We start from the raw sequence: 18,939 nt of genomic DNA, 5'->3' as shown, positions 1-18,939 counted from the left end.
AGACCTCCATACTTTATGATCGGAATCGAATTTCAATATTGAAATAAGTTTTGATAAATTGATTCATTCAATCAACGAACAATTTGGGCCGACTCACTTTTAATATCAATTTCCATTTAATTCGAAATGCTTTGAGTCGGGGAAATTAATTTTGCTTGTTTTCCTAATGAAACAAGGCGTTTTGTTTACCATTAGTGTTATAACTACGGATTGTAAATTGCTTACATATTGCATTAGCAATTGGGTACTTGAAGTATGTGCTTTAGTTTCAACATTTCTGATTATTAATTCATCAAACAAAAGCGTGCTAGTTCAACTGTATATACTTTAAAAATATGCCTATATTTATTGGAATTTTGTCCTGAATATCACAATGTATTGTATGAATGGAAATTAATCCTCTTTATGGTCCAATGAATTGAGCAGCTTTGGGAATACACGACAAAAAGGGGCGAAAGGTGTTAAATTTACATCAGAGTAATTAACATTCAAATCTTTTGTTTATTATTCATCGGTTGGTCGAATATTCGCATTTTGTTTATTAGTTAATGGATTGCGGGTTTCGATATATTGCGTTGGTAAAGGTACAATAAAAATTATTAACTGTATTATGATTATGACAGTTGCTTTGTGTTGGTTGGCGAATTAATATTTATTTTGTAAATCCATATAGGATTCAAACTTTGAAAAGGCTCTTCAATAGAAATCAGGCATACATACATAGTACATACATAGTAGGTAAACATACTGAAAACAGATATTCTACACTAGGTTCTGCCAGCGGTTTCGCCCGCATCCCGCATGAACCTCTGCGTGAACCCTGATAAAAAGTAGCCTATAGCCTTCCTCGATAAATGGGCTATCTAACACTGAAATAATTTTTCAAATCGGACCAGTGGATTCGGAGATTAGCGCGTTCAAACAAACAAACAAACTCTTCAGTTGCCTGTTTTAAAAAGTTATCTTCGTAGAAGTAAATCGCAAATTCTGAATTAACCGGGACTGGGATGAAGATAATACATTTGTAAAGTCAGTATCAAACGCCACTGAAGAAATGTATTTTTGAACTTAATTCCTTTTACGGCTATCCACTTTTCAACAAAAAACAGCTTTTAGACAATAAATCAAGTTGACGATAGTGCCCAACCATTTTCTTATCAAAAAAGTATTGTAGACAAAAGCTGAAATAATATTCTAGTTATTTATAGACTGCCCAGCAATTATTAACGCCTCGTTGTCCGTAGTAATAACAGAGATTCCTTGACGTTCCTGAGCTCAGGAAAAATGTAATTCGAAATTTCTGATGGGAAAATTATTACTGCACGTTGGATAGACGCTGTGATTGAAACTGAGGCAAAAATGAAAGTCTTACCTTAGAGTTTACGTACTGCTGTCATCGGTAGCCGATTTATGAATGTCTTTAGCTAGGTTCAGCTTCCGAAGCAGCCTGCGTTTCGGCTTTGGAACACAATGAACCCATCATTGAATATAGATAGTGAAATAATTTTCGGCGTCGCTTAAGTGGTTGCCAAGGGTTCTCCGAACTTACTAACTCGCATAAAAATAAGTGATTTCACTTCCTTTATTAGTAAAGCGGTATATCGTACACTGATAAGGGCCCATCTGCTTCAATACACAATTCAAGGATTAAGGGCAACATAAACGCCACCCAATAAGGTACACAAGATATTTGATATCGAACTATGACTAATCAACCTTACGTACTAGGAAACCCAATCATAACTAACTCAATATCAATTGTTCCACGACTATTGTCTTTGTTTACTAAATCAATTTCTATATCAAAGGAGGCTTCGCTATTGTTATCAAATAGGGAGTAAATAAGTGAACGCGATCGTAATGTTATCAATTTATGATAGAACAATGTGCTGTTATGTTTGTTTATATTGTGACGTCACGTCGGATAAATGTTGTGTGCCCCTTTAATACGTCGCCTTTTCTTCGTGAGAGGTTTCTGATTGTGGCTTAGAATTAGTTAAGGGCGCTCGTTTTGGGTCATTGTATTACGTTAGTTCTGATATTTCTTTTGCCATTTTCTTTCTTTGTTGTTACTATTGGTCATTCTTACATTCTATTGTTACTAAATGAATGTGGTAGTAAGTTTGTTACCTCATGTACGCTTAAGTTTGCTGGCGATTTGAATATGTAAGGGGTGTTTAGATCCTGGTATTTCACCAGATTTTGTGGTGCGGTACGAATTAAATCCTAGTATTCTTCGTTTAATTTTAGGCTACTCTTTGCATTTTATGGAAGTAATTTAACAGTGACATTGCGCTCCTGTTTTATTACTTTCCTTATTCGTTTTAAGATCATCCCATGACATTTTCCTAAAGAACAAAAATGTTCAATTTGCAAGTTGCAATAGTATCAGTAAGGCATAAGGAAGTTTAACACAGCCTTGTTATTTCATTTTCACTTTGTTCGATGTGAAAATTATTTTATGTTCTCTTTTGTTGTTTTAAGAGTTTTATGGGTGTCCATCAACAAGAACGGTTCACTTCATAATATTGTTTGATGTAGTAAAGATGCAAATTGCTACCCTCACAGAAAGTTTAGCGGTTGTATCCCCAAAAGGGATTGTACTCGTCAAAATGAATAATAAATTTTGCTCAGTTTTCACGGGAGCGGAAATAAAATGTTTTCACACAGCAATGTTATTCTTGTAGTACTGACGGGAAGTGGAAAGTTATGTTTCGAAACTCGTTTTTTTTGCTGCATTATTTATTTATACATTTTAAATAATATATGAATGGGAATACAAGTTGATTTATTTCGCGTAGACGCATTGATCAATTTGGATGTTTCTATCGAAATCAGCTTAAGACATTTTTTCAAGTCGATTATATTCCACCGACTTTCATGACAATGCTAAATAGTCGATACAGCTAATATTTATTTATTTTCCGAAATTACAATGTCACTGAAAATGTTAAAATCCATTTCTATATTTTAACCGTAATTTAATTATGTCAGTAGTGAAACCGAATACAAATGTTTTGATATTTATATGGTCATTATTCATTGTAGCGTTGACGGGTACCAGTTATAGACCTTGACCAATGTCTGGGCTACGTGCGCCGCTGGGAATAATTGATAAAAAATGCGTTATTTTTTTGTTTTTTTTACAGTAGGGTAAATAAGTCGTTTTTTTATGTAGAAAAAAATGAGGTAGGTGCACGAGTTTTTTATGAGTCGTTTTCATTTTCTGTGATTATATACAAAGAAGTGGATTGATATTGAAGTGCTGCATAATCATCTCTACATTTAAAATTGTATTTTATATGATTTTCTTTTTACACAGAGATGGAGTTTAAATAAAGAAGTGCTATTAATTTATCTACATTTTAAATGATTTTCTGTCAAATCTTATGGAAAAACGATTCCTATGTAAGAGAAAGAGCTATAATATGTAAACTAGAACAGTTTTTATTGACTTTGCAATGGCTGTGACCGTCAATTATTGTTGTTTTATGATCGATATGTAAATGCTTAAGGCCATGTAAGTACTCGCACGATGTCATGGGTATGCGCTACACAAAGTTGCATGTATCAAGGTTTTTTTAATGCACTTGCAATAGAAAGATGACTGATCGACTCGTCGTAATGAGTATTAAAAGCCATTGAATAATATGAAATACAAAAATTATGTTATGGGTATAGCTACCCGAATCATTTAATAATAATTGCAGTATTTATAATACAGTGCATTACATTATTTCGGTAGACAATACAAATGAAATGCGTATTAATGAGGATTGATTAATTTGTTGATGATTTTCATGAATGTTCATTCAAATGACTGTTACAATATGAAATTAAACATATTTTTTGCGAATTATTTTTCCTCATTTACGCAGCGCAAGATATGAGTAATTGCGAAAATAGTACTAGCAAATTATTTAAAGCGTAGGAAACTGTTATGTCAAGTGAGCATGGTAGATTTATGCACAGACACCATAACTCTAGCGCCTATCTGTCGCCACTGAACTTTACACACCTTTTGAGTATGAATATTATATAGAACACCTTCGTAACTTGATTGATGCATTACATAAAAAATGTAACAGCTTTGTTAGGCTAATTTGTGACATGTTGAAAAAGGACATATTTACGAAATAGTCTAATTTACTAGCCGATACCCGTTGATTTAATTTGTGTCCCGAGAGAACTATTTCCTCAAACCAAATACATTACAGCCTATAAGTATGATAACATGCAAATAACGTAGCCTTTTGATAGTCACATAAATATACCTAACGATGCCCTGGAATTAACATCAAATTATAACATACTTCATGCAGCATACTACTCAAAGTACAACCATAATGTATGCCACTTAAAATGTGCTTAGAAGATCTCAAGCTGGTCTTATTAATACTCAAAGCGGTAGTTAATCGTACTATCTAATGATGATTGAAACGTCGCCGCTAGGTGGCGCCGCTCGCTATCGCGGTCATCTGCGCAAACGGTAGCATGTTAATTGAGGGTTAGCTCTGATATACATCTTGATGATTAGTCTTTGAGAAAATGACTGAAAAAAGCAACAGGTCGCCTGTACACTTGTTGCGAAAAGAAAAACAAATTCTTTACTTATGTTCGTGTCTGGTGATATTGATCTCGAAGCTTAGCTTTCTATGCTAACTACCTCAATTTAGACGTACAAATGCTTAAAAAAAATATTATGTTTTCATCACAATAAAAAACTACAGATTTTTTTCACTTGTTTATTCATATTTTTGTACGTGACCGTACATCGGTGAAAACTTTTTACGCAAAATGAAGTTGATGAAGCACGTATCAACAGTTGTTGTACACAGATTACAATAAAAAACAATTTTCATTTTACGTTTTTATTAAGGCGTTTCGAAAAATTAAATTAACTGTCTGTCAAAATCGATTGAATGATTGAATATGTACATTTTAAACAAACATACAAAATAGTCGTACTTATCAAATGCCTTGCTAACTTTTTTTACGTTTTTTTTTTCGAAAGAAAACCTATCACCCGAAGCTATAACAAATTAAACCTCAAGTATTCTTTTTTAAGTTTTTCATTCAATACAGACTAGACTGACTTTACATACATAACAAAGCACCCAGATATGATTTCATTTACCACATAGGCCTTTTCAGTTTTCAGCCCGTCCATTGTTAGCCCAAGTAATTCGCACAAGTCCACTGCAGCTACATGTATTCTACAGCGCAGTGTCGCATAGTTGTAAAGTCCGTTAATGTTATTAAATTTTGACCGCATTGCCTCGGACGAGACAAAACATTTAATAAATTTTGCATGGTCGACCGTGGCCCTGGTAGATGAAGGGCTTAAGAAGAAACATGGTGGGTTTTAGTTAGTAAGAGTCTGACACTCTAGCATGCTGCACCCACAGCGGAAGAAGCCATTAAACTCAAACTCAAAAACGTTTATTCAAATTACGCTGTTAAATCTGCACTTTTCCAACGTAAAAAACAAAAGACAGCTCCCAAACCGCCTTCACCAATTCCTAGGTGTTTTTGCTGGGAAGAAGTGGCGCAACAAACTCCTCAGCAACACATGTCTGTCTATTAGGTTGGCAGAACCAGAATTTATACAGAACAAGTCAAATAAAATAAAAATCATTTGATTATCTTAACACCAAAAAAAGCTAAATTCTACTACTACTATAACACGTAGTGTCGCATAGTTGTAACGACGGTAATGTTATTAAATTTTGACCGCATTGCCTCGGACGAGACAAAAACGTTTAATAACTCTTGCATGATAAGTAGTTTCATTATATTAATTTGTTGCCACCGTTGTGTGGGAGGTATTTCATGGTTTTTGTTGTCTTGTAATTAAATGCTTCTATGTAGATATTGTATGATACATTGGTCCTTTTTTCTATAACACCTATGTATTTTCATTTTAAGAGTGTTTTCAGTTTGATTGGTTATCGAGATTTATTTCGGTGATATTAAATATTATATTTGAATTATTTAAAGTTCGTCACAATCACAGAAAAATGTCAAAGGCGTTACTTAATTGTTCTCTGAATTAGCTGAACTACGTTTTCTCTATGTGAAATTTTATTTGGTTTGGTTGGTATTACAAACAAAGGGTAATACTATTTTGCGGTTTTACTATGCCTATAACTATAAAGTTAAAAACTAGTTCTGTTAATGTTAAATTTTACATTTAACTTAATGATTGTGTAGATTACTGTAGATGGTAAGTAGTGTATTTAGTTTTAACTGCGTATTTACTTAAAATTGGGGCTATGTCTGTAGGTCTGTAGGTGTAGGTAAATGTCATGCAAAAAAAAAACAATAAGGCTTGAAAGTTGAATTAAAGGTGAAGGATTTTATGTTTGTTAATGAAATGGCTTTTCAGTACACCCTGGTAAATGTCAATTCCAATTGCGCAATAATCGTATTGTTTTTCACACAAAACTGCTGTTATTCGAAAACACGATTAATACGAAATAAAGTAGGTAGTAAATAAGTCTTTGTATGGAAAGCCATATATCGCAATGCTCACTCGATCTAGAAAAGTTATTTACTTCATAAAAACACAATTCCCTTAAAGTATAAAAGCTAGACTATCCCTAACTATCAGTCTCTTTTTGTGGAGTTTACGATACGTTAAAGCCAGCTGTGCAAAAAGCAGAGAAGTGATAAATTAATGAAAGCTGTTAACATGTAGGTACATTTATGTTACTTGTAAAACGATAAACACTGACATTTGCAGTTAATACGAAGAACAGAAAAAACTTGTACATAGAATAAGTGTATTCATATCACTCATACAAAACAAAACACCATGTTTATAAGCAAACAATTTTGGCAATAATCCCTTAGGGCTTAAACACACTTGTTGTTTTAACACTTTATTACTGATGATTTTTGATTTGATCTTCATATGGTAATTATTTCTATTCAGTGTTTACACGCTCTTTGTCATTAATTATATAACATTTAAAATTGTTATAGCACCGGAGTTTATTTTTGCTATTTTTATATTACGATCGGTCTTAGTAATCAATTATGTGTGACTCATGAATTATGTTGTTGAAAAATCGACTGTCGTCGGTTGTAAAAGGAGAGTGTGCTTTACCCCTTAAGTCTTGGCCGACAATCTGTTTAGGCATACTCTGTGAATTGAACAATGTATCAGTGAATTGGAATAAAGCCAACGTTTCCCAACTTGATGAAACGCAGTACATTGTCGTAAAAATAAAGACAAAACAGTAAAACAAGATACAATGTTAGACTTACTTAGGTACATCTAGCTGAGATAGGCAAGTTAACTCCTAGCATGTACAAGGAGAACCTACTTTGTAAGACAAAATACGGTTTTCAAAAGTTTTATCCGCATCATGTAAAAACACCAACATTTATTTTTCTTAAGCCGATTTTATTTTATTTATTTATTTACAATAAGCACACCAACAGAATAGTCACCCACAAAAATACAATGTACACACGATTAACAAGGAATGGCATTTCAGTAACTACGCTAATAACAGGTATGCATGACGTTTAACAAATTAAATATCAGAGACTAAAGGAAACAAAGAAAAAAAAACTATAAGGACATTAAAAAAAACAAAAAATATACAAAAAAACTAAAACTAACTTACACTGTCAGTTTTATTAAAAATGGTGCGTCTATATGAAGCGTAACTCATACGGAAAATATCAATGGGGAAATCTGTTAAATTGGACCTTTCGTTATATAGCCTTGCCATACGGGTTAGAGGACTGTTGAAAGTGGAAATTAACGTGGATTTAGGTAATTCAAAAATACGACACTGACGTTTACTACGAAGGCTATATCTAAAGTTAAAATAGTTTACCAGATTAGCATCTATGGTACCATTTATAATCTTATGGAGCACTAATAAGTCAGAACAGTTACGTCTTTCAGTCAAGCTGATCATTTTAAAATGACTTAACCTATCATTATAATCAGGTATGGCTTTTCTAATTCCATTTTTCATACATAAATACCTGACAAGCCGGGCTTGAACAGATTCCAAATTATTGATGTGAATTGAAAAATAGGGAGACCAAATTGTGGAACAATATTCTAGGGAGCTCCTTACCAATGCGTTGTACAATAAAATAATGCTGCCCGAATTACGGAACGGTTTCGACAACCGAATAATGAAACCAAGCATTCTTTTAGCCTTATCCACAATATTTTCAATGTGATTACGGAAAGATAATGTTGTATCAAAAAGAACTCCCAAGTCACGTATCACCGACACTCTAGTTAGAACTGAGCCGTCAATATGATAATCAAATTTAATATAATTAACTTTATTAGTGAAAGTAATAGTCTGGCATTTTTTAACATTAAGCGTCATACGGTTATTTAAACACCATTGTTGAAGAACGTCAAGATCTCTCTGGAGCTTTGCACAATCACTTTGGTGCGATATTCTAGAGTATATTTTTAAATCATCAGCGTAGGCTAAAAAATTACAATTTATCAACTCTAAAAGATCATTGATAAATACCAAAAAAAGCAAAGGACCCAATTTACAGCCCTGTGGAACACCAGAACAAGGAGAAAAGGGTACAGACTCATAGCCAGCCAAGGCTACTATTAGAGAACGATTAATTAAATAACTCTCAAACCACCGTAACAGAGACCCATGTATACCGGCATAATTTAACTTAATGGACAGAATTGAGTGATCAACGCGATCGAAGGCTTTTGCAAAATCTGTATAAACAGAATCAACCTGGCCTCTAGATTCGAGGGTATCGGTAATAAAAGTGCTATAAATGAGTAGGTTAGACATTGTAGAACGGTTAGACATAAAGCCATGCTGTTTCGAACTAATTAAATGACGAAGGTGAGAATAAACTACGTTGTATATGAGACCCTCAAAGATCTTTGCAAATTGAGATATGATAGAGATTGGTCTATAGTTAGATACATCATTCATACTACCCGATTTATAAATGGGGATGATGTGTGATATTTTCCATAAATCAGGAAATATGCCTTCCTTAATAGATTTGTTATATATAATCTGCAGAGGATTTTGAGTACAGTCTTTCGCTAATTCACTGATATAACGCCTAACCGAAGCAGTTATTCACTATTAAATACATAAGATTAAAAATGAGACAAGTACTCATATAGTTTTTTGTAATGCAATTATATTATTACTTTGATTACACGTAACCAATTCAAAATTAAAATCAGAATAATAAAATAGAACAGCGAAATAAAGAACTCGTGAACAACCAATCTTTTAATAATATTTTTGCGCGTGTCGTAGGCTACTGACTACTGCTATCTGACGCGACGAATAAAACCTCTAATGTAAACTCAGCCTAACTCCCCGCCAGATTATAGAGACGACGTCGCTTAGAAATTAACTCAGAGTTAGTTCGGACTTGTCAAAGCTTAACTAAACCCTTTAATTTAGCTGGACAGAAGTTTGTTCTACGTTTTCTTTTTCCTTTTGAAAAGATTCAATGTACAGTTAGATTACAGGGTGGGTAAGCATAATGGAATGTCGTTTATCACTCCCACACTCCGTGAATGCTTCTGAACGAATATTTGCTTCTGTATGAGGACATAAATATAAGGCCCGAGTGTTCTTCTCTGCTTTAAAAATAGATTTCTTCTTTTTTAGTACAATGGAATCTACTGTTTCCTATTTGTATTTATAACACAGGAATAAGTAAAAGCACTTTAGAATAATGAGCAAAGAAGCGTTATTAAAGAAAAAGCTCGACAGTCATTTAGTCCTCATGTTAAATTTCTTTTCCTTCTTGTTGTTAAAGATAAAAATATTTTCGTTCAGTGAACATTTCGCTCTATACAAAGAACATCCCGAAATAATCACGCGTCTTACCCCAAGTGTCTTATAAAAACTGATGGATTGATATCATCACTCAAATAATGAGATAGCCCCGAGTGCCTTGAAATATTAGAAAAAATAAGTCTGCCAACTTTTATTTTTATTGGAAAAGATGACTTTTATTTTTCAATATATGGATGTTAGAACAAAGTTGTACCCACAGGATTTGAAGTGTATTAAAGCCCCGACAGCACGGATGGATTAGCCTTACATATTTGCTAGATAGGTGTATTTTCACAGCGATAAAATTTATTGGCAAAAGCTCTTTACATTTTTGATATCACCCACCTACTTGCTGAAATAGGATTATTTTAATAAAAACAAAAGTTGCGAATTTAGGCTAAATAACACGAAAACAAAATGTCAAGTGGCGAAAATATTTTTTGTTTATCTAGATTGACTTCGAACAAATACTGACCGGAAAACGATAAGAGAACAAAAATGTTATCGGACATAAATATTCGCCATTTTGTACGACATAACCTCTAGAATAAATAAAGTTAACACAGACTTGGGTTCACTGGATCAAGATAAAAGCGTGTCATGAGCCCTAATGAGAATGGAAAGCGATAAGCTAGAGCCAACAAAACCTTCGCTCTAGGGAATACTATGAAAAGGTTTTAGACAAGTACCAAGTTATACGAAGCGTTAACACCACTTAGATTAATGTTTTCGTGGTGACTTTAAATAGTAATTACTTTTGAATTGATTACCTCGTGTTTATAATGGAAAATGTCACTTAGCTAATGTATTTTTTTCGGTAGCTTTATTTAGTAGGCTGAGTTTTGAGTTAGATGTTTTTACATGATGATATTTAGATTTATCTAGTTTGTTTACTTATGAAAGACAAAAACGATGTTGTGCCAGTATGATTGAGCACAAAATTTTTCATAGATTTGACGTTATGTTACGAGAATAACCTATGAGACAGCGCTCTGGTCACGCTGAAATTTACTCAGCATCAGATTATCGCGGATCGACAGGGCCCGATGACGTGCGTCCGATCAAATTGCGCGACAACCCACTGTCCCTCGAGCAAATTCTTTATTGGATCGTTTCCAAGGAAAACTCAATTATGAACGAACAATGTGCAGAAATAACCCGAAGTCCTTTAATGGAAGTTAGGTTTTGTTCTTGCGAAAGTAAAAACCCGAACGTACGAACGTAAGGCGTCGATAGAAATTTCACTTCAATGAAAAATAATACGCTCAGGCGTTTACCGATGGTCTGTTAGGCTTTATTGGTTTTAGTCGGGGATTTTTGAAGCTGAAACTACCGACAATTGGTTTGCCAACTGGCAAAAGTAACTCTATAGAACACGCTCTATATGTTTTGTCGTTCAACTTTTGGACGTGGATGGTTTGAGTTCCTGTGAAACTAATACAATACAATCCTTTATTTTATACGTATCTCTAGTTGGATTGTTGGATTTCATTAAATCCAGAGCAATATTTGCTGGCATTTTGCCGTCAGTAAGCGTCGGTGTCACACAGAGTTTAACTAAATAAGGAACAACTAAGCGCAATGCAGCTAGCGTCCCCTACTGCATTTTACTCGTATAATTATATTAAAATAGTAATCCAAGTAAATCAAGTAGAAATCTCACGACTAGAGACACGTACATTTAAGTAATTAGAATGTGCTTTAGTTAGAGCTATTAAGTTGAAGTCTAAACAGTATTTATTTAATTACTTAGTTTAAAAAGCTTTAGCAGAAGGGAATGGTAACAAATCCTCATAGAAGTAAATCCAACTACGGATACTGAAAACATAGTTAGATGTACATTGCACAGGTGTGCTTTGTTCGACAGAATATTAACATATAGTCAATTAATAGAATAGTCAATTTCCCACGATATACCCTATATAATAAAATTAGCATTCAAATCGAGTCCCAAAAATAATTTTAAATCGGTCGCTTTGGCCAGTGTAAACTTGTTCAATACAAATTTTGTTTTTGGCCTCCCAATTACCGCTGTTTGCAAGACAATATTGAAGTTTAATATCGCTTTGGTTACTTTGTGCTTCGCTCGTAGCCAATGCCAATTAAAATATTTGGCTTAACCTCTATGGTAAACAATTTCAATGTGTTTAATCGCTAATCGATTAATATTCTGCTGTGGGCGGGTATCATAAGTTTATGCAGATAGTAATTTGAATTTCGCACTTTGAATTCCGTTTCACGTAAAGAGCACGCATTGAATAGTCATCGTAGTGCTCATAAAAATGTAATGTACCATTAATGGTCAGTTAGAGAAGTAATAACACATAACCCGGCCGGTTCTATAGGCTGGGATGGGAACATAGGATCCGTGTTATTATTGCACTTATGTGGCTATTCCCACGCGTCGTGCGTACTGGTTGCCTGGAGCTAGACATCTTTAATGTTTTATTGGTACAATACCCTCGGGACGGGTCCTTATGTCCGAAGCGAATGATGCCGTTGAGGAAGTTCTATCACGGTCCGTCTGAAAGGACCATTCTTATCTTACAACCCTTCAAGATGTATTTTGGGCAAAGTTTTGTAAAAATCTGATTTGTCATAAAAAAGGATTTTATCTGGTTAGCGTATGAACTTATATTGTTACACTTTGTAAATAAGGACCAAAAAATGCAAAGCATAACACAATAATTTGTGGTCTATTTAAGATTCTTAAACTGCAGTTCATAGTCAAATTCGAAATTAAGTAAACCTAATTTACATTTAAATGAAGGACACCTTGGGTTTACCTGCAATATTTAATCTGTTTAATACATTAAAATGCACTGCTGTATCTAGGTGACAATTGCCCATACTAAGTTAGTTGAAACACTGCATAAAATTAAAACTCTTTGTGATGATGATTTTATACTTGTTTGAAAGCTTTGTTGAGCAGCTGAGCGCGAAATGTTATTGTGGTGTACTCAGATGATAGGCCTCCCGCATTTTTAACACTATATTATTTAAAATTTTTTAACCGACTTAAAAAAATGGTCAATTCAATTCTTCATTAGAATTCCATGTTATACAGGTGGTATATCTTACAGTCTAGAATCAATATGGACCCTACATGGCGCAGCTTAAAATTGTAGATCTCATTATACAGTTTTCGGCTTACTATTTGCCACCCTTAGGAAAAAGTTAACGTATATAATAGAAGTGGGCTATATTTTATTCTTTTTTTATTTAATTCCAGGTACTATTAGTCCACGAGGCATCGAAGGGCAGTTTCTCCCGAGTCTTCGACCTGGAAGCTGGTGATGACACCGACTTGAATGCACAGAGGACGTCTCCGTATGAAAGTCGGTTTCCCATCAACATTGGCATCACGGGTTATGTCGCTACTACGGGCGAGGTGAGAATTTTTTACTTCTATTTATTATTCATTCATTTCTTCTCTGGCCAACGATAAAAAGATTAAAAAAAAAATAATAAGAAAACTTATACTAAGAATTTCTGATAGGATCTCTTCTGAGGGAGTGTTCAACTAGGTTTCCCAGCTCTTATTACCTGACCGAAACTAGCTAAGCTATGATATAGATCACCTATCACAACGTCCCTTATAAAAGCTGTTTCTTTGTTCGTCTCTAAATAGACATATGTAAAAGACATTTTTATCTAGTCTAAGAAAACACCGCTCTATTCAAGTGTAGCGACCCTTTAGTTCCGAGTCTAGTAGTTGTGCCTAGAGCACTCTGGCTAACGATCTTAGCCAACTTCAGCGTGGCAGCGTTTGTTAGACCACGTAGCCAAGTCATCTTAATAAACTGTGATAAGCATTAAGAGGGAGCTAATTCTGAGCTATGAGAAGATTAAAAAGCATTGCTGTTTTATGTAGAACCTGAGAAAACATGGCCTCTTTAATTCGTCCCCGTATTCAGGCATTTGTGTAATGCCATGCCATCGGATTTGCTTGGAGATCTAATCGATATAAGTCTTATGGAACGAAGCGATATACCAACCGCTCCACTACGTAGCCTTAAGCCGAATTGCCGTTCAATCTTCTGAAATTGGTACATGGAGCGTAGTAATCCCGTGACCAATCACAACAATCGAATTTTCACTGCAGAGCATGCAGCTGTAGTCTTGTGGTCTGTGGATTTCTGTATATCTGCTCCATAATAATTTTCTTCACTGACAGCCAATCTAAGGTCATTCAAATCTTCGAATCGCTCTATTATACCTAAGGGACACAATTGTGATTCAAATTCCATTACCAAACTTAATTTACTTAAATCAAGAATTTTAACTCATTTTTCTCTACACCTAAAAGTTTCAAAAGGAATTTATTGTCAACGGCTTAAAGATATGCAGCAATTCCAAAGTTTCCCCTAAGTGCTTCTCAACTAATTCACGGTGGTTCATTAAAATTGTCTCGCAGAGGGCTCGGTACATATTCTCGTACATGTCACGAGCGTATTCATTCTCGAAAAGGTTAAGGCATCGTTCACACCAAACGTATTGTCCGCCGCTGACTGTGAGCGCGCGTTACGCAGTTTATTGCTTTTCCATATATATTGAAATTGTCGTTCACACCGAACCGACTATACGCTGTTACGTCGTCTGTTGTAGCTGACTCTCAGTAGCCGATTATTTTACTACGCGACTATGCACGGCGGACGCGGATTGGCTACGCGGACGCAGTTGCCGAATAGCGCCGCTCCGCCGCGTACGCACCGCCGCTCCGCCGCGTCCGCACCGCCGGCCGCGCCTCTGCCGCAATTCACTCGAGAAACAAACTTCAATGAGGACAGTCGTGACACGTGACACCTCGCGATGTTCGACACCGAAAAGTTTATTGCAGAAGTACATTCTAGACAATGTATTTGGAATGCGAATTCAGAAGAATATAGGGATAGAAACTTACGGAGATGCGCTTGGGAAGACATAGCATCTGTTATGTATGAAGATAATTAGTGTCCCTTTTATATAAACTTATACGTATTAAAGATAGTAACTCATCGAATGTTTTTACTGTCATACGAAAATATTTCTTGAACTTATTTGGATAAAGTCTATATTCGAAATATAAAGTATGAAATTGACCAAGAAAACATCTCTTCAAATTTAAGGGATGTACCCACAATCTCTTCTTTTTATTATTTTCGTCTTCCTCTAGAGCTTCGCAAATGGCAACTATCTGAATGCGCATCATTTAATTGAAATATCAGTAAACGTCCGATTTTTTTAAAAAATACACTAGTTTTATCGTATGGGAACCACGAGTGATCTCAGAGATCGTTTATAAAATACTACGAGCAACTTCAAATACTGAGCTCTTTTATGTGTAGAATAGTCGGCCGCTCAGCGTACGCATCTAGTGTGAACCTACACGAGCGTATTCTTTTGTTCACACATGTAGCGCATCGTACGCTATAGCCTATTGTCGGCTTGGTGAGTACGCGTACTGCAGATTGAGTCGACGTTCACACTGAGGCCGACTGTGAGTATACTCACAGTCAGCGGCGGACAATACGTTTGGTGTGAACAATCCCTAAGTGAGAGCTTGCGGGAAACATTATAGTCTGTTAACATAGCGTTGGCAGAAATAACATTTTGTGTTCATTTTCAGACGGTGAACATCGCGGATGCCTATTTAGATCCCCGTTTTGATCCGTCCGTCGACGAAGGCACCGGATTTAAACACAACACAATACTTTGCATGGCCATTAAGAATTCCGAGGGGAGGATTATCGGAGTCATTCAGGTGAGTTGGAGAATTTTAAAACAAGTTTTCTTCCTATAGGTGCTTTTGTCAAACATCCAGATTATACCTTGAAATTAACAAGGGAAGCGTTAAAATATTTGCGTAATTATCTGCAAAGTTTGCCAAAAATGTGTTAAAATATGGTAATTGGGTCCATAAAAATAGCCAAAATGTTCCAATATAGTGGACCAGAGTTACGCGGTAGACGTGTCGTCCAAAGTAAGCTTCGTTGAATTAATGCTTTTTTTTGGTTAAAATAACAATTGTTATAGAAACAGCGCATTGCGGTTGAATGCGACAATACGAAATTGAATACATAAATACATATTGGGATGACACCCCAACCGAGAAGTCGTAACGACGTGGATTTTACTAATTAACTCGGTGTAAATTGAGTAACAGACAGTTCGCTTCGGAAGTTGTATTTTAGATTTACGCGTTTCCCGTTGAATATATTATTATTTCCGAATAAGTTTACACGTCAGGGGGTAAGCAAATTAGTGAGTCTTGTCAACCGTTCAACGGAAATGGCGGAAAATGTGTTTTGAATTGAATAATTAATATTTAACTAACTAAAGTAGATGAGTTCAGTCAAAATGTACGGTAAAAACATTCTCTAGTACTTAAATGGTGAATCTCTGAGAGCATATTAAAATTCTCCGCAGTGCGAAATGTTTTTTTTTATTAAGTTCTCGAATTCATCAGTTCTTGTATCTTTGTTTTTGAATATGGACTCGTTAGCATAAATGTTGAGGCTCATTTCTTTTGTCTGTAGTTCCTCTTTGCGGATATACTCTTTGTATGTCTTTGTTGATATTTTTTGATGAAGAACTTTTAATATGTGCCATATTATATTAATATGTTTGCTTTTAACAGCTCTCATTTTAACATGGAAATGTTCTTTACACGTTAATGGGTAAAAGCTCCCTTATGAAATGTTTTGCTCATTCAATCCAATTTGTCCCCTTTGGGATTGCCAAAAGTAGGTACTTGAGGTTTTTTACACGATTGAAGCTGTGACACCACGAAGATTTTTTTTCGACCTTAAAATATTTTGTTAAATGGACGAATTGACCCATATAAAAAGTAAATTATTAAGTGGAGTTACTTCTTCAAAATTTAATAAGTATCTTGTAGCTATGAGCGGAATCTCGGGGGTGTCGTGTGCTAACTTAAGAGTTATTTTGTTAAATTGTTAATTCTACAGTTCTTCAAGAGTTTCTTTATGCAGTGAAATTGTATCAACTTGAAATATTTCTTCTCTACCTATCTTTAAGGTTTAATAAACTGTAGATTTATTGAGGCAATCTTTTCCTTTAGAAAAGCTACGTAGAGTTCAAGTCGAAATAAGTCCGATCTTGGCATTTAATCAATTAAAGCTTGATCGCACGTGACAACATCGTCTTTGTCCCAATCCAAATTCATTTCGTCTAATCAAAGCAATTGATCGACATTAACAAAAACTCTGGTCTATTAATTTGTTTAATCTGCGCCCATTTCGTCATCTGGCTTTTTATTGTCCCACTGCTGGGCACAGGCATCCTCTCACACGGAGAAGGATTGAGCGTTAATCACTAGGCTTGCCCAATGCGGGTTGATGATTTCAGACTTTTTTATAGTCCTGGTTGCCTCGAGGTGCTTTCCTTCATCTTTTTTCAGTTATTACTGTCCCATACAAGATATACTTCCGTAGTTTTGTATAAGTACCTACATCTTCGTCCATTTAAAATGTTTTACTTGGTATTTCAGTTAATCAACAAGTTTGACGAGCTGCTGTTCACGAAGAATGACGAGAACTTTGTGGAGGCTTTCGCGATATTCTGCGGGATGGGCATCCATAATACGCATATGTACGAGAAGGCTATCACTGCGATGGCGAAACAGAGTGTTACGTTGGACGTAAGTTGTTGTCTATTTATCTTCTTTTTGTAGATATAATCTGTTGGTGATGAACAGTATGTAGTTATGTATATGTATTTCCATTTTCTTAAACGGTATTGCCTACCCTTAGTTTTTATCTGCCTAATTTTCAGTTTAACTACGATAGGCATATGAGACTACGGCATGGTGCGCCCCATTTAAGCTGGGTCGTGGCCTTTCATTCCTAGTAGCTTAATAGGACGTAAGCCAAAGCGCTGCGAATAGATATAATTGTCCGTTATGCCATAATGAAACGCCTACATGTATTTGGCACTATTCCAAAACCCGACCTCCTCACTTACCGTATTATTATTATACATTCCCTAAATGTTATTGAGGCACCTCGAGTCCTAAATAAAGTGCTAACTTTGTAAATGTTTGTGATTCCACAAGGCTCGTTTAAGCTAAATGTGTTGTTTGTATGATTGCAGGTACTAAGTTACCACGCGTCCGCATCATTAGACGACGCTCAACGGCTACGGGTAAGTTCACAACACAAATGAGCGCGATGCAGTAATCTGTTTTACATATTCATGGAATAATAAACTTTATAGTGTACACATAGAGTTGAGAATAGTTTTTATTGGTTCGCTGAAGAGTGCAGAAGTGTTCGATGTGTGTGCCGAGTCGTATGTTCTAGCATGTTGTAGTTTAAGTTGGTAGTTCTGAAACGCCCTTAGCTTGTCATATAATAAGCAAAGTCTCAAGTGTAATGAGGCGAATATGTTTATGTTAACAGGTTTGTTCACCAACTCGTGGAAAGTTTCGTTGCCCCTAGGCGAGTTAGAAATGAGGATACTTGGGATTTGAATTAAAAATATATAGTAAAATAAAATAATTATCTTATTAAAATGGAGATTAATTTCTCCTTTGGCGATATAAAATTAAATAATAATTACAAGAAAACTTTATCAAAAAGAATAATTTCGAATACAATGAAATTCTAATTTCCAATTTGAAATCCAGTGACAGAATTTCTATGTTCTTAAAAAGTTTACGACGCGATTCCTTACATTAAACCATAGAGGATGTTCGCATAGCTAGAACCTCGTTATGGAACTTCGTCACATTGTTTTAGCCATTTTAATTCGTACCTGAACACTGAATGCGAGATATTAAATTCCAAGCGACACGCACGTCGGGTATTTAATATTGCAGTGCAATATGCACGTAATTTACTTAATAAGTATTTATTGCGCGAATTAATTTGCTTTATGGCTGAATGTTAATAATGCAGTGTTAATTAAGAAGCGTAGAAATGTTCTTACTGAGATTTTGTTTCAATTTCTTTTCTGAAATCTAGTATAGATGACTTAGGGCCGATTTTTCAATCATCAGTTTACTATAATCTGATGAATAAATATAGCGGTCTGACATATTTTGTATATAAAAGCTGTCATAGCGTCAAACATATTCTTTAGATAAAAGTTATCTGGCGATTGAAAAATCGGC

The 18,939-nt window shown here is 35.1% G+C and overlaps 1 protein-coding gene across 10 annotated transcripts in view; it reads left to right on the top strand.

Moving 5' to 3' along the window:
• Positions 1-18,939, top strand: part of Pde11 (Phosphodiesterase 11) — a 184,437-nt gene that overhangs the window by 160,578 nt on the left and 4,920 nt on the right. For all 10 annotated transcript variants that reach the window (XM_021334471.3, XM_021334468.3, XM_049850415.2 and 7 more), the window contains 4 exons: positions 13,057-13,215; positions 15,433-15,567; positions 17,317-17,466; positions 17,919-17,969. In XM_021334471.3, coding sequence (XP_021190146.1) covers positions 13,057-13,215; positions 15,433-15,567; positions 17,317-17,466; positions 17,919-17,969 — 495 coding nt within the window. The remainder of the gene's footprint in view (positions 1-13,056; positions 13,216-15,432; positions 15,568-17,316; positions 17,467-17,918; positions 17,970-18,939) is intronic.

This window comes from Helicoverpa armigera, chromosome 18 (genome assembly GCF_030705265.1).
Source record: "Helicoverpa armigera isolate CAAS_96S chromosome 18, ASM3070526v1, whole genome shotgun sequence".
In the NCBI taxonomy this organism is placed as follows: Eukaryota; Metazoa; Arthropoda; class Insecta; order Lepidoptera; family Noctuidae; genus Helicoverpa; species Helicoverpa armigera.
Note: the sequence above shows the minus strand (reverse complement) of the source record. Positions and strands in the feature narration are given on the sequence as shown.